At 48.0% G+C, this 16,902-nt stretch overlaps 1 protein-coding gene across 2 annotated transcripts in view; it reads right to left on the bottom strand.

Moving 5' to 3' along the window:
- Positions 1-335: 335 nt before the first annotated feature.
- Positions 336-16,902, bottom strand: part of OLFML2B (olfactomedin-like 2B) — a 42,173-nt gene continuing 25,606 nt past the window's right edge. For both annotated transcript variants that reach the window (XM_011996103.1, XM_011996104.1), the window contains exons 6-8: positions 14,858-15,391; positions 1,943-2,119; positions 336-1,414 (exon numbers count right to left, since the gene is read on the bottom strand). In XM_011996103.1, the coding sequence (XP_011851493.1) occupies positions 813-1,414; positions 1,943-2,119; positions 14,858-15,391 (1,313 nt within the window). In that variant the 3' untranslated portion in view covers positions 336-812. The remainder of the gene's footprint in view (positions 1,415-1,942; positions 2,120-14,857; positions 15,392-16,902) is intronic.

Below are 16,902 nucleotides of genomic sequence, written 5' to 3'. Positions count from 1 at the left end.
ACCCTCGAGAAGCAGGGCTAATGAATGAACAGGTTCCCCAAACTTGGGTGAAATGATGAGAGGAGTAGCAGAACAGAGCAAGGAAGCCAGTGTGACAGAGAGATGAAGGGATCAATGCCACAAAATTAAAGAGAACATGGGGGTCAGCTCATTCCAAATCCCCCACCAGGAAGTCCCTATCAGGAGGGGAGGAGGAGCTCTTAGGAACTGAACTGGGATGCAGCCCAGTTCAGTTAGAGAACATTTCTAAGAAACACCAGACCTCGTCTCCTTCCGGGAGCGGGATCCAACACCTGGCCAGACATATCGGTGCTAAACAAAAGTGCACTGGGGGCTGATTTTAAATTTCTTCTTTATTTAAAAAAAAGCATTTTTCTGGGTTTTTAAAACTTCTCCAATACATTAAAACTTTTTTCCCGCCACACAGCACTTCTTTCTTGCCTCTTTCACTTCTGCTCCTAGTGTTGTCTGCCTCCTGCAAGACCCAGATGAAACCTTTTCAATGGGCAAGATCTGAGACTTGGAGCTGGAGGGGCTGAAGGCCTGAAGGAAGGTGGTTACTGGTCAAAAGGAGAAGTTCACTTGCACAAAAATATAAACTGGGGAGGATGAGACCAGCACATACACGTATGGATTGATCTACAATCCATATAAAAAAATATACCGAAATTGTCATTTTACATTTGCAATATTATACAAAATAATATATATTTTTAAAACAACACATACCCACCTATACACACGTGCGCACACACACATACACACAAGGTGCTAGTGACCCCTCTGTGCTTCTGCTTGTGGGGACAAGGGTGTCAGTAGGCAAAGATGACGTGGTAGGTGACCTGGTGGCCATTGTCCCAGGCATAGAGCAGACGGTCCTTGGGGTTGTAGTCTATCTGGGTTGTATAGGAATACTCATTCTCAAACAGCAGCCTGGGGACGATCTGTGTGTTGGTGTGGGTGTCGAAGGCGTAGGAGATGTTGGCGTTCCGCTGGTTGTAGCTGTCCACAGCGTACAGCACCCCGCAGATGACGAAGCAGTTGCCATAGAAATTCCTCCGGAGCCCCGTGCGCCATGTGGTCTCTTTCTGTGTGCTCAGGTCCGCGGCATTGAGCTTACTCAGGACAATGACCTCCTGGCTGAAGCCCTCGTCGTCCAGGGCCGGGTAGATGAGCCATAGGCCATTCTCGTCCACAGCAAAGTCCACGTCTGAGTGTCCCTGCCATCGCCAGGGGGTGGCCTCCTCGTAGGCCACATCATGCAGCATGGCCCAGGCAGCCACGTAGCGCTGCTTCAGGTCATACTTGATGATGTTGCGGGTGAAGGCGCGATTGTAGTAGAAGGCGCCATTGTATACCACGTGGCCTGTGCCGATCCAGCTGTACGGGAGCTTGTAGGAATTGCTCCAGCGACCTGCAGGTGGGGAGAAAACAGGAGGCTTCAGGGTGGCATGGCAGAAGGTGGGCAGCCCATGTGATTAAGTGAGTGATGATCAACGAGGGGTCTGGAAACCCAGGTTTGTGTCTTGGCTCTGCCACTTTCTAGCATCCTGTAGCGTATCACTCAACCTGTCTGTGCCTCAGCGTCCTCATCTGTCACAGGGAAGTGACAATTCCCATCTACCTCTTTCTTTCAAGGATCCAGGAAGCTAATATACATGAATGTGGTTCGTAAATTGTCAAGGGCTATGGGAAAGGGAGGCGGTCTTCTGGACTGCAGGTTTTCCATGTCCCAGGAGCTCGGGAGGAGGGGAAGAGCTGAGAGGCAGAGAATGTGAGGGAGTGGGGAAGGGGGACCGCTCTCCAAGGAAAGGTCCTTTAGTCATCAGAAGAAAGTGTCACCTTCCTAACTGCCATTACCACCCAAAGAGGCCCGGCTGTGATAAAAACAGAGGACGTGGGGAAGGGAAGGAGCCGCCTGGGTCGGATCTTTATCACGCACCTTGTTTGAAGTTCTCCAGGTTCCGGAACTCTACCAGGGTGTTGCCGTAGTAATAGTTGGTTACGTAAATCCGCTCATCCTTGGCCAGGGGGTCCTTCATCCAGGCCCCTTCATTCCGCCCGTATGTGTTCTGAGTGGTTGGCCCCGTGATTGTGGAGAGAGTGTCCTTGCACCTTCCTGGTGGAGAAGAGGCAGATGGAGGTTTTGGGCTGATCTAGTGATGCCTCACCCCTTAAACCTTTACTGTTCCTCCTATTTAGAGTCTGGACTCCATGGCAGGCTTTAACAGCTCTGTATAACCTGACCCCAAACATTTTTCCATACCATCTCCTGCTACTCCCCTGATCCACCCTACACTTGACCCTATACTTGAGCCTCCACCGTGCCCATCTTTGGCCACCTTCACACCACCATGCTTTGCTCCTGTTCTGACTTCTTAGTCCTATCCTTCAAAGACCTAAGATCCAGAGTCCTTTTATGACACCATGCCCTCCTCTGGGGACCTATTCTATTTTATTCCATTCAGCTCTCAGGGTATCATGAATGCTGCTCTCTTACAGAGCATGTCATCCTGCATCTCCACAATGCTTGTGCTTCTCTCTCCTCCCTCCACGCCCACCCCCAACTGGAGTGTAGGCACCAAGGGATGCGGGAATGTGGCTTTTCCTTATTACATTCTCGGTGCTCAGAACACAGTATCTGGCTTGCTGCAGGCACCCAAACGTCTGATCACTGGGTGAACATGCAGCATGAGAAGTACGGCCAGAGGAGAGGACTCTACTGGGTGTAACCAGGAACTCAGCTCTGCCAGCTGCTGAGCTGCTCCAGGCTGTGGGACCAGCCCTAACAGAGCAATGGCTATTCATGTCCCTGAGGCCCACCTGCTGTCCTAGAGAGCTGTCCCCAAGCCTATGCCCTTGTCACTACTGGGAGCAGGATGCCAGGGCTCCCTGCTGAGGAATTGGTGGGCAAGATACCAAGTTCTTGAATAAGGAGCTGACTCTGGGTATAGAAGCCTCCTTCAGAGATCAAGTCGGCCACGATGGGACAGGAACTCAGCAATATCCTTCTAAGTGGCTCTGGACCCGGTGCCCAGGAGAGGTCCTAAAAGGCCACTGGAACTATACTGGGTTCTAGATGAAGTTGACAGTCTGCAATGCTCATATGCAGTATTATTATTGAACATAGCCTTGAATGATAGTGAAGTCACATGTAACTACTAAGGGCATGTGTTCTTCCTGTCTTCACACTTGTGGATTATGGAGGAGGTAGGAAGAGGGCAGTGGAAGGGGGCAGTGAGAAAGCCACATGAATCTTACCCTCACACAGCTTCCTTACCGCCTGCTGGCAGCTGGGGACAGCAGACCCCTGCCCCACCTGCCATCAAGACTGACGACACAGATGGGTGATGAGAATAATTGGTCCTTGACACTCGCGTGGGACAAAAGTAACAAAGACCCTACAGTTTGGATTCCAGAGTTCTCTAAATTCTAGGCCACCCTCATTTCCAAACTGTTCCAATCCGTTCCATCTATTCTGCTCCCCACGAAGTGGACTGAAGAAGGAGTCTGAGCCCTGCAGCTGACAGGACAGGGGCAAGCAGCTGGGTCCTTGGCCCTGGGTCTAGGGCAGCTGGGGGTGGAAGTGTCATGAACACTGTTTTGCAGGCAGGCCCCATAGCTGGGTGCAGTTGGCAGGGTTTAGGCAGCTCAGTGTGGCGTTTATTAGGTCCTGATCTGACGGAGCGGGAGAGATTCAGTCTCCATAAGACAAACAAAAGAATCTCCCTGTCAATGCCTCATTCCCCCAGAGCTGAGCTCATCTGTTCAAGACAATAAAATAGAAAACTCTGACTGAGCCCTGGCAGCGGAGATCTGATGGAAAACCTCTCATTCCCTGGATCTAGGCAGGGCCCTGGCTGCCAGTGAGGACGCCACGCTCCTTCTGCACTGAGGTGAGCCTTAGCATGCCATCACCGGGCAATCCTCTGCCCTGGCAAAGCTCAGAAAGGACACCAATTCCCTGTCCAGAGGCACCCCTGGCTCATGCCCCTAAGCCCCACAGATAGACATGAGGTGAGGTGTTTTCTGTCCGGGGATTGCCATGGCCACATCACCTCTCTGACCAAACATAGAAATTGCAGATGGACTCTTGAAAGCCAGGACTCATCTGTGCAGCTCCAGCAGTCCTGAAAATCCCTGCAGGGTCCCGTCTCACACCGAGGCTTTGCAGTGGCAGGGTCCCAATGCTGGGCTATAGATTTGCCCCAGGCTTGGGCCAGAGGCCTGGCTCTGGTTTTGGCCCAGTCACCAACTCCGAAGTCTGTGTTGCCACTATAATGTCAAAAAGTTTTAATCTCTTCAGAAGTGAAATGATTGTAATGTATTCCCTGCCTCCTTCACCAGAGTGCATGGAGAGTTCCCTCTGAAGACGAGGTGGTAGGCTGAGTAATGTCCCCTGGAGGGGACAAATCCCTGGAGCCTGTGACTGGGACAAAAGGAAACAAAGGGGACTTTGCAAATCTAATTACATAAAAAAATTCTGAGATGGGGAGACTATAGTGGAGTATCTGGGTGGTCCTATTGAATAAATACAGTCACAAGTATCCTTATAACATGGAGGCAAAGGGAGATTTGACCACAAGAGAAGGGGAAGCAATGTGATGAAAAAAGCAAAGACTGAAGAGATATGGCCACAAGCCAAAGAATGCTGGCAGCCACGAGAAGCTGGAAAAGGCAAGAAACGGATTCTCTCCTCAAGCCTCTGGAAAGAACCGGCCCTTCTGATACCTTGATTTTAGCCCTGCAAGACTCATTTTGAATTTCTGGCCTCCAGAACTGTTACAGAGTTCATTTCTGTTTTTAGCTACTAAGCTTGTGGCAATTTGGAGGCATAGGAAATGGACAGAGATGGAGTCAGCTTCTTGGGTTAGGGCATCCTTATTTCTGTAGGAAGAGGGGAGTCCCCACTTGCAGCTTCATTGTCCTGGTACTAGAACCTCAGGCTGTATTTTCACATGCCTTCAGAGACAGTAAACACTACTGCCCTGCGGACAAGCCCAGACAGGACAAATGCAAACGATTTCAGAGCATCTGAAGACAGGATCAAGGGAAGAGGTCAGTAAACCATGAGACCCAGACACATCACTGTGCTCTGAGAATCTGGGGCAGCTCAGATGCTCCCACACTTGGCAGTAAACCGTCAGCCTTGGAGAGAAGACACTGCATGTTGACAACTCTTCAAGGGGGATGACAGAAAGATGGGAGAAAGTTCAAAGGAACTGCAGAGAGGAGATTGCAGTCTGCATCGCATCTTAGGTTTCCCCAGAGTAGGGCTGCCAAGGATGCCGGTGACGCTGACATTTACTATGCACTTTCTATGTATTCCGTCATTTAACCAACAGTCCTGGGAGGCAGCTGGCCCTGTTTCAAAGGTTACCTGGGTCTGAAAAGAAGAGGCCCTTCCCCTCAGCATGTAAACCTCCTCGAATCTCAGCATTCTAAAAGAAATAAATCAGCAAGCAAGAGCCTTCTCGGCCCTCCCCGGCTCTCAGCTCCGGTGCTCACTTGGCAAGCCTCCCCAGTAGGGTCCTTAGGGCATCTGTTCCCCGACCAACCTCGTCAGCAATGCCTCTCAGCCCCTCAACCCGACTGCTGCCCCTCGGGGTGCTCTCCAGTCCTCTTATTCTAGTCAAGCCTCTGCTTTTTGCTTGGAAACTGAGGTAGCCACCCTCCGCTCCCGCCAACACCCAGCCACCCACCTCAGAAGGCGTTTCCTTCCTCCCTCGGCTTCCACTACCACTCTCTCCTGGTCCCGCCTGCCTGCCTGGCCTTCTCCAGCTCTTTGGCTAGTGCTTCCTCTTCTGCCTGCTTTCAAATGTCACCCTCTGGAGTTCCACCTTCAGCCTCCTCTCTCCTCATTCCTCCTGCAGACTCAGCTCCTGCCGACAACTCAGCCCAGGTCCTGATTCTGAGCACCATGAATCCATCCAACTGCCTACAAGGCGCTTTCCTTCTGGGTGTCCTCCTGGCTCCTCAGACTTAAAGGACTGAAAATGGAAATCATTTGCTTCAGTTCACGGCTTGCTCCTCCTGTATTTACTGTCCCAGAGAAAGCCATGGTATGCCTTCCACCAACCGAGCCAGAAACCTAGGTCATCCCTGACATCCCCTTTCCCTTCACCCACACTCCAACTCAGCACTGAGTAACATCTTGACCCTGATCCTCCACCTCTATGGCATAGTTCAGACCTTACCACCTCTCGCCTGAATCACTCCAATTGCTCCAGTTGGTCTCTCTGGCTCATCTCTGCCCACTTCTAACTTATTCTCCCCAGTATTCCCTGGCTGCTTTTCCAAGATGCACATCTTCTTAAACCCTTAATGACTCACCATCTCCAACCACCACGTGCAGCCCAGAGTCCCCATCCTAGCACATCAGCCCTTCCTGCATCACCATTCTTACTTGTTGTCATCTGCCTTCATTCAGAGGTCTCAAACTCAGATGCCTACACGGGTCAGGCAGGAACTGAAATGATGAGTCAGGCTGAGTGTGAGACAAAAGGTGGCAGAAGACACTGTGGTGAACTGGAAGAGCTGACCTGAAGACATTCAGACCCAACATAAAAACACATCTTAGGATGAATTTGGCCCTCAGGCTGTCAGCTTGAGATCTCTTGCCCATTCCTAGCTGCTTGTATTCACCATAGTTGCCAGGGCTATAGTATTCACCATAAACCCAGGGCTGGCCTTATGGGCATATGATCTGTGCAATCACACAGCACCCTTGCTCAGAAGGGCTGCCCTTCATTTAATGATCTGCTGTCGCCATCTTGAACATCTTTTTTCACCCTCGAACTTGTATTTTATGTGAAGTCTAACAATGCAGCCTGAGTGTGAGCAGAGGAGAATGCAAGATATGTGTGGTCACCTTCTTTGTCCCCCACTTGCATATAGGGTTTGCTATGCCTAATGAGCACAGAATTGCAGGTAGACCCACTACATGCCTGAGTTCAGTGAGATTCAAAGTGAGCACAAGGTAGGTGTGTTGCCTCAGAGGTCACATTTTCCATTTGAACCAGATCCTGCTCCGAAAGCAGAAAGAAGGCAGTGGTGTTCTAAGAAACACAAATGGTCAAGGAACCCTATCATATTCTTTCTTGTGTTATTTCCCTGTATTAGACAACAACTTATGCTGAAATTGATACAGAAGAAGAGGGAAGGATAGGGCAACTCATAGTTCCTTTTCTTTTTAGTCCTTTCTCACTCAATAAGCTGAAGGCAAGGAGTGTTGTTAAGATGTTCATATATCAAGTAAAACAAAAACAGATGAGTTAGTTTTCTGCAGTGTTTCCACTATTCTAATAAGAACAAAATACATATGTATGTAGGAGCTACAAAATACGAAATGAGTCATTTTGGTGGATTCTGCATAAAAGTTGAAAGATCTTATATTTGCATTTAAAACTGACATTCTACAATATAAAGATGAATGGTATAATTCATGCTAGTAAATTAAATTTTTAATACAGGCATACCTCAAAGATATTGTGGGTTTGGTTCCAGACCACTGTAATAACGTGAATATCACAATAAAGTGAGTTTCATAACTTTTTTGGTTTCCCAGTGAGTATAAAAGTTGTGTTTACACTATACTGCAGTCTACTAAGGGTGTAATAGCATTATGGCTAAAAAAATGTACATACTTTAATTTTAAAATACTTTATTACTAAAAAACACTAATGATCATCGAAGCCTTCAGTGAGTCATCATCTTTTTGCTGGTGGAGGGTCTTGTCTCGATGCTGATGGCTACTGACAGATCAGAGGGGTGGATGCTGAAGGCTAGGGGGCTGTGGCAATTTCTTAAAATAAGACAATGAAGTTTGCTGCATCAATTGACTCCTCCTTTCATGAAAGATTTCTCTGTAGTTTGTGATGCTGTTTGATAGCATTTTACCCCATAGTAGAACTTCTTTCAAAATTGGAGTCAAGCCTCTCAAACCATGCCACTGCTTTATCAACTAAGTTTATGTAATATTCAAAATCATTTGTTGCCATTTCAACAGTGATCACACTGCCTTCACCAGGAGTAGTTTCCATATCAAGAAACCACTTTCTTTGTTCATCAATAAGAAGCAACTCCTCATTCATTCAAGTTTGATCATGGGATTGTAGCAATTCAGTCCCATCTTCAGGCTCCACTTCTAATTGTAGTTCTCTTGCTATTTCCACATCTGCAGTGACTTCCTCCACTGAAGACTTGAACCCCTCAGGGTCATCCATGAGGGTTGGAATCAACTTATTCCAAACTCCTGTTAATGTTGATATTTTGACCTCTTCCCATGAATCATGAATGTTCTTAATGATGAATCCTTTCCAGAAGGTTTTCAATTTACTTTGCTCAGATCCATCAGAGGAATCATTATCTATGGCAACTATAGCCTTATGAAATGTATTTCTTAAATAATAAGACTTGAAAGTCAAAAGGACTCCTTAATTCATGGGCTTCAGAATGAATGCTGTGTTGTCAGGCATGATAGCATTTATCTCCTTGCACATCTCCATGAGAGTTTTTGGGTGACTAGGTGCATTGTCAAAGAGCAGTCAGATTTTAAAAATAATCTGGCTGGGCGTGGTGGCTCACGCCTGTAATCCCAGCACTTTGGGAGGCTGAGGCAGGCAGATCACGTGATGTCAGAAGTTTGAGACCAGCCTGGCCAACGTGGTGAAACTCCATCTCTACTAAAAATACAAAAAAATTAGCTGGGCATGACGGCATGCGCCTATAATCCCAGCTACTCAGGAGGTTGAGGCAGGAGAATCACTTGAACCCAAGAGGTAGAGGTTGCAGTGAGCCGAGATCGTGCCACTGCATTCCAGCCTGGGTGACACAGCAAGACTCCATCTCAAATAATATTAATAATAATCTCTTTTTTCTGAGCAGTAGGTCTCAACAAAGGGCTTAAATTATTCAGTAAACCATGGTGTAAAAAGATGTGCTATCATCCAAGCTTTGTTGTTCCATTTATAGAGCACCGGGAGAGTAGATTTAGCATCATTCTTAAAGGCCCTAGGATTTTTAGAATAGTAAGTGAGCACTGGCTTTGATTTAAAGTCACCAGCTGCATTAGCCCCTAACAGAAGAGTCAGCTTGTCCTTTGAAGCTTTGAAGCCAGGCACTGACCTCTCCTCTTTAATTATGAAGGTCCTAGATGGCATCTTCTTCCAATGGATGGCTGTTCTGCCTACACGGAAAATCTGTTGTTTCGTGTAGCCACCTTCATCAATGATCTTAGCTAGATCTTCTAGATAACTTGCTATAGCTTCTACATTAGTATTTGCTTTTCACCTTGCATTTTTACATTATGGAGATGACTTCTTTCTCTAAACCTCATGAACCAGCCTCTGTTAGCTTCAAACTTTTTTCTGCAGCTTCCTCACCTCTGTCAGCCACCACAGAATTGAAAAGAGTTAGGGCCTTGCTCTGGGTTAAGCTTTTGCTTAAGGGAATGTCATGGTTGTACTGTTTTTCTATCTGGACCACTACAACTTTCTCCATATCAGCAATAAGCCTGTTTCATTTGCTTATCATTCGTGTGTTTACTGGAGTAGCACTTTTAATTTCCTTCAAGAACTTTCCCTTTGCATTCACAACTTGGTTAACTGTTTGGCACAAGAAGGCTTTCAGCCTATCTCAGCTTTTGACATGCCATCCTCACTCAGCTCTGACATTTCTAGCTTTTGATTTAAAGTGAGAAGTGTGGGATTCTTCCTCTCACTTAAACACCTAGAGGCCATTGTAGAGTTATTAATTGGCCTAATTTCAATATTATTGTGATTAGGAATTATAGAATAGGGAGCTCCAAAAAGCAGGAGAGAAACCAGGGAATGCCAGTTGGGGGAGCAGTCAGAACACACACGACATTGATGGATTAAGTTCACTGCTTTATATTGGTGTGGTTGGTGATGCCCCAAAACAATGACAATAGTAATATCAAAGATCACTGATCACAGATCATCATAACAGATACAAAGAAAAAGTTTGAGATATTGTGAGAATTACCAAAATGTGACACAGAGACACAAAGTGAGCACACAGGGTTAGAAAAAGGTGCTGGTAGACTGGCTTGACACAGGGTTGCCACAAACCTTCAGTCTGTAAAAAAAGCACTCTCTGTGAAGCACAACAAAGCAAAACACGATAAGATGGGGGCACGCCTGTTTCTTTACTTAAAATAGCATGGAATAGCAAATAAAAAACACCATGAAGGAGAGAGAGAGACAGAGAGAGAGGCACATACACAACATGAATGGAAGAAGAGGAACTTTATATTTACTACTTTGCATGGCACTTTTACCCTGCCTTTTGAACACAGGCCCTATGTTGTCATTTTGCACTGGGCCCTGGTGCTCTTGTTGGCTCTGGTTCTTCTCATTGCAATGCCCCCTTCCTTCTTTGCCTGGCTAATTTCCCCTCATGCTACAAGACAGTTAGGCCAGCACCTCTTTTTGGAAAAGGGTCCTGGGCTGCCTCAGTCTCCCTCTGTGACCCACTGTGGCCTGTGCCCTCCAGTGCTCACCACCCTGGTTGAAGTCATGTGTCTGTGTCAGTCTCACATACAAGCTGTGCAGCTCCAGGACAGGGCCCCTGCCGTATCTGTCTTTGCATCCCTGACACCCACGGCACTCACACATCCTGAGTGCTCAGCACTTAATACTGGGCCAAATCCGAGTATTGTTTCCATGCTTAGAGCCCTCTCTACCTCTTTTAGCATCGAGTCCCTACTTCTCACGTCCTTCATCATCAGGCCCCGGCTCCCTACTCTGGAATTCCATCACTCTCCCTCATGTGTCCCTATCTGTGCTGGCACACTTGGGCTGCCTTCCATTCCCTGCCCACCTCGGCGCATGCTCTTGGCTCTGCCTGGAGAGTTCTTCTCTGCCCTCTGAGCCTGGTGAGCTGGGGAACAGCCTCAGAGAGGAGCCCCATCACGGAAGTGATGCGACGCCCCTGGACAGCGTGCATCCATTGCCGGCCACACTTCCCACCTGCTCAGCCACTTCAGTCACTGCTGCCTCCCTGAACCTTTGGGAAAGTGACCACTTCTTGCTCACTTTGGATCTTTGCAGCCGAGCACGCTATAGTGCTGGATGAATTATTAATACTAGTTGACTCTTTATCCTTATCAAGAGGCTTAGACTTTAGTCCTTTACCACCTGCAAGGATATATTTTATCCATTTTATATCCTTATTTCTAGGGCCAGAGGCCCCTGTGTTATACAATGACTGGATTCCCAGTGGTTTGAGGGAGTTGGATTAGCAGTGTCAGCAAAGAGACTGAGACCAGTGGAGCTGGGGCCGGGGGAGCTGCCTGTCTAGTGACTTAGAGTCTGGGCTCTGCAGAGGCTCTGGAAGCTGCCCCAGCCCACGTCAGCATCACCTTCCTTGGGCTACCCCAGACCAGCCTCCCTGACACGAGACAGGCAGGACTGGCCATCACGCCCCATGGTCAGCGCAGCTGGCCAAGCCTCGGGGTGGTTACAGTCATCTGCTTTGTGGGGGAGACATTCTTCATAGTTCATGGTATTTCCTAGATTCAAATAGGAGCCAGGCTCACTCTGGTATTGTCATAAACTGAATGTCCTCTTTGTCTGCTGCTCCTACCCACCCCCTCCCCGCACTCCAAACCAGCCCCTTCTACAAAATGCATCAGGAATTGTAGTTGCAAAAGTTTGGGAATCTGCAGAGCCTTGGCCACGTGGCAGTTTCATTTCGCTGCAGTAGCCTGAGCTATTCCCAAAGCCAGGGCTGTCGGGAGCAGAAGCATCTTCTTGGATGGTACCAATTCTACCCAAACCCCGGCTCCAATTACTGACAACATTTTTCCTCTCTCTGCCCTAGAGCTATACTATGGCCAAATGCTTTGTTTGCACAGCCAAAAATAAATTCTGATTTACTTGTTTTTGGATTTTTTTTGAACATTTTATAACTATCCTGAGAATAATGGTAGACATTTTAGGACATCACAAAATCAGGATTGGAAACTATGGGATAAAATCTTTCTTTTAAAATTAGCCCTGTTTACAATCACATCTTAAATAGCTCAAAAATCAAAATTACTGGATTCCTCAAACAGCAAACAAGCTTTCCCAGGTAGCAAATCAGTGGCCCGTGTCTATTTCAGCCAAAAGCTTTTTATTTTACTGATGACTGGGAGATGTCAGCACATCACAGTCTTCCTTGGCCGGGCACAGGCAAGTCAGGGGTCTGCAGAGAATGTTAGGGTAGGAAAATCCCATCCACACCAACAGCAGCTGGAGGGAGGCACTTGGCAGTGATAAACTATTGAAAATAATTCCCAGAAACAAACTTGTCAAAGTTCTGCATTGCCTAGACAGCCAAACCTTTCTTCTTCTCTGGGCCACCCCCTCTTCTCACCCCTTGGCATTTGAAGAACACACTACATCTGTGTCCATGTCTATTTCTTCTGCAGTCAACATATGAGGTGAGAACCCCAGCTCCTCCGAAAAATGCCACGGGTTAGTCTTTAAGCAAACCTTACATCCTCAGCATGATGATGCTATTCTAGTTAAACAGAATATTGAACAAGAGAAAATGTCATTCCTACCACCAGGTAAATGGCTGCTGGGACACCGGGCTTCTCTGGGCATCAGCATCTCAGTCAAGCTACTGGAGGGGGAAAGAGTTCTAAGTGTCCCTGAAAACAGCAGAAAAGCCTGCTGGTGGCAAAGCCCTGGGGAGGCAGTTGGGGACAGGCTGGGTTCTGGGACCCAGCTTGGTAGGTTATGGAGAGAGTGGATACCTCACTCCTGGCTAGCAAGTCACTGAGGGAAGAGGCTCCCAGGTTGGCAAACACCATTGCCTGATGGCATGCAAGGTGTGTGGGTCCTACCTGCAGCCTGTCTTCACTGTTAGCATTCTGGAAAACTGTGGTACGGGTGACAGGGGCCAGATTTCTAAATATTTGGAGGGATGTTCCCACTCACCCAAGGGTGACAGGAAGCTGAAATGGTGAAGTATGGGGGCCCAGGGAAGTTCACTCCTATGGCAGAGGGGGAGATGGAGTGTTGGGCTTAGGGCCTGTTCTCAAGAGTGCAAAGGCCAGGCTGTCCAGAGCTGGTGCACAAGTGGCAGCCTCTGCTCTGACCCCAAGGCAGTCTGCAGAAATACAACAGGACCCCCGCTTCAGAAACGTAAACATTCTCTCCTGCTCCCACCCTCACCTCTGAGGCCCAAGAACTGCCTTCTTGCTTAGCTTCCTCCAGGCAAGGGTTCATGAGATTTTTCCCCAGGGTCCATTTTAATGGGCTATTTCACTGCTCTCATTCTGCCATTATTCTGAAACTTCCACCCAGTAAGAATCCATTGCTGTTTCATGACCTGGTAAACTTCCTGCAGAAAACCATAGCATATACTGAGACCCAGAGAAGGCAGAGACTTGGCCAAAGTCACACAGTTATCAACGGCAGAGAGCAGAGTGTCTGATTCCCGGCAGGTGCTCCTTCACCACCCTGTCTCTGGCAGCAGCTCGTACCTTATGCTGAGGAGGGACTGGGAATGAGACTGCAAGGGCAAGAAAAATGGGAGACGGGAAAGATCCGTATAAGGCAGGCCATATCCTCTGTCAAATCAAGTGTATTTTTTAACAAACATTTTGATGAAATTATTACTCAGTAGTGTTATTTTTCAGTCATGATCAGTGGTGATTTAATGAATGTTTGGTTTAGTTCTTTATGGAAGAGACATTTATAACTAGCTCCCATTTTTCCTTTTGTAGTTGCCTTTTTTCTCTACTTTACTATTTCACTGCTCTGAGTTCTCTTGGGCCATGGAGCTCCCAGGCACAGAATAGGGCTGCATTCTCCATGCTTCTGGAACATACCTTGTTCTTTTAGACCTAACAGTCAGGAGGCTTCCCTTCTCTGCTTAGAAAACTCCTCTTCAGGCCGGGCGCAGTGGCTCACGCCTGTAATCCCAATACTTTGGGAGGCTGAGGCGGGTGGATCATGAGATCAGGAGATCGAGACCATCCTGGCTAACACGGTGAAACCCCTTCTCTACTAAAAGTACAAAAAATTAGCTGGGCATGGTGGCAGGTGCCTGTAGTCCCAGCTACTCAGGAGGCTGAGGCAGGAGAACGGTGTGAACCCAGGAGGCGGAGCTTGCAATGAGCCAAGATCGTACCACTGTACTCCAGCCTGGGTGACAGAGCGAGACTCTGTTTCAAAAAAAAAAAAAAAAAGAAAAAGAAAACTCCTATTCATCCTTCGAATCTCAGCTCAAATGACACCTCCTTAGATAAGTTTCCCCAGCCTTCCTGGCAGCCAGGCCAAGCTAATATTCCTTCTTTCTTTCCTCTGTTTCTCCATTTCTCTGCTACAGCACTTGTCACATGGTGCCATGATGTTTCTATGCTCTCCACGAGTGGGGTTCATGATTTTGCACTGAGGCCCATTGCACTGGCTATTCCCCGGCTCTCCCTCTGCTACAAATCTGAGATTTTTCCCCCAGTAAAAACCCTTTGTTCTTTTATGACTTGGTAAACTTACCACAGAAAAATTCACTTATTAATCACTGGATACCCCAATAGCCATCACAAAGCCTCATGTACGGAAAGCCCTCAACAAATATTTATAAAACTGACTCCTGAAGCCAAATCTTGGCTCCATCAATTTATATATCTATTTTAGGAAAAAGAGTCCCACTCTTGCCACTGGCGCAGTTTCAATACATAAACCCTAGATGTTAAAGCTAATCGGTGGTCAAAGGCGTCACTCCATTTGCCATAAAGAACTTTGATCATCTGGTCCCTCCGTCTCCTTTCAACATATTTCCAGACTCAGCCTTTCACCTGAGCTGATCAGGAGACCAAGGCCAGGTACAATGAACTTACCTATGACATTCCGGATGTCATCTTCTTCTTCGGGGCTCAGCGTGGGGCTGGCAGGGGTTGTTCCCTGCCCAGCAGGAGCATCTTTCCCCAGCGAGTCTGTTCTGACTGTGGTGGGAGGCACTGGGACTGTGTGCACAGCTTCCATCAATGCCTCCCTGGGAGACGCTGCCGGAGGAGCTGGGGCTGCTGGTTGCTGGGTGGCTGTGTGGGCCACGGTGGTGGCTGGTACCTGAGGAGAAGGCTGCAGGACTGACTCCCTCGTGGGATCTGGAGACACCGAGGTTGTTTGGAGTGTTGCTGAGAGTGGTTCCACTGAGGCACGGTTGGCAATGCTAGGAGCTGAGGTTGAGGGCTCTGGCAGGGCCGAGGACCAGGGTACGATCCGAGCATTCAGGTCGGTTGTCACAGCAGTGCTGTGTCCCTGAGGGGTGGCTGTGGGCCTCTGGGTGGCACTGGTCATCAGGTCATTGTGTCTCAGGAGCTGATCTTCAATCAGCAAATCCACTCCATTGTCACCGCTGAAAAACTCATCTTCTGTGAAACAAACACAAGGTTCACTGTGGCACGGGAGAGAAACAAGCTACAGATGACAAGAGCACATGGCAATGGGCAGGTGAATTACAGGGTGCCTTTCCTTAACATGATGGCCTGACTTAGAGAGGGGGCCTGGCTGGGATTTCAGAAGAACGTGGACAGGAGCACAGGTGGAAGGACGTTGAATTTCCAGGAGGTTTCTCTGAATTCACTGCAGCCATGCTCCCCCCAGGACTCAGGGGTCACTGGCAGGATGCATTGGGGTCCTAAACCCCGATGGCTGGGAGTAAGTGAGTCATCCAATCCATCCATCCAACACATGTTTATGGAGTATGGATACCAATAGTGAGCAAAACAAGGATCCTTGACCTCATGGAGCTTCTATTTAGTGGTGGAGACGCTAAATAATAGACAGGATTGTGCAATTGAAGGTGCTATGGGGAACAAAAAGTAGGGTAAAGAGGGTCAAAAAAGCTAGAAGGGAAGGGAAACTTGCAGAGAAGAATAAAGTGGTGAGGATGAGACTCATTGAGCTAGGGAGATGAGCAGCTGCCTGGAGGAGGTGAAGGAGTCAGTTGAGCAGCCATCAGGCACAAAGATTCCAGGGGTGATTAACCACAGAGCAAAGGCCCTGAGGCAGGACATGTGTGCAGTGGCCCAGGAGCAGCGAGGTGGCCAGCGTGACTGAAGCAGAGGTGAGGTCAGAGCGAGGACAGGCACTGGGCATACATGACTTACAGGCTGTGTGTGGAGTTCAGTTTTTATTCTGAATGAAATGGGGGAGGCTGCAGGATTTTGAACAGAGATGGAACATGGAGAGGCAAACATTTCTTACAGAGGACACAAAGAGCTCTAACCACAAAAGAAATAATTGGTAAAATAGACTTCATGTGCTCATCAAAAACACCATTAAGGAACTAAAAATGCGTGCCATAGGTAGGGATAAAATACTTGCAATACATATGATGGCAAAGAACTTGTAATCAGAATATGTAAAAAACTCCCACAAATCAACAACACACACACAAAAAAGACCAAAAAGCACAGTTAAACGTGGGCAAAATGATGATGCCAGCTACTGGGTGGAGAATAAACATAGTGGAGGCAAAGGCAGAAGCAAGGAGACAGACAGGAGGCTGCTGCATCAGCCCTGATGGGGAAGGACCCGCTCAGACACACAGGGGAGAGGGGAAGAGCTGGGGCCTGCTGGGAGTGCTGGGCAAGGAAAAGAAAGAAGAGAAGAGGAGGAGGAAGAGGCGAGGAGGAGCACAGGAAGAGGAAGAAGCCTAAGGAACCAAGGTAAAGGTGATGTGAGAAGGGGTTGTCTCTCTTCCATGAAAAATGAAGAAGGACAGAGATCGAAGGGGAGGTCCTGGAGACTCAGACAGGAACCTCAGGGCCTCTGGAGGGAGGAAAAAGTGGCTTGTGGCTCTAAGCCAGTCAGTGCCCCCAAGCCTCAGTTTCCTCACTGCAAACGGGGAGGACTGGACTGGAGGGCATTGAAGTCCCTT

This window comes from Mandrillus leucophaeus, unplaced genomic scaffold (assembly GCF_000951045.1).
Source record: "Mandrillus leucophaeus isolate KB7577 unplaced genomic scaffold, Mleu.le_1.0 Scaffold502, whole genome shotgun sequence".
Lineage (NCBI taxonomy): Eukaryota > Metazoa > Chordata > Mammalia > Primates > Cercopithecidae > Mandrillus > Mandrillus leucophaeus.
The sequence above is the reverse complement of the archived record's forward strand: the minus strand, read 5'-3'. Positions and strand labels throughout refer to the sequence as shown.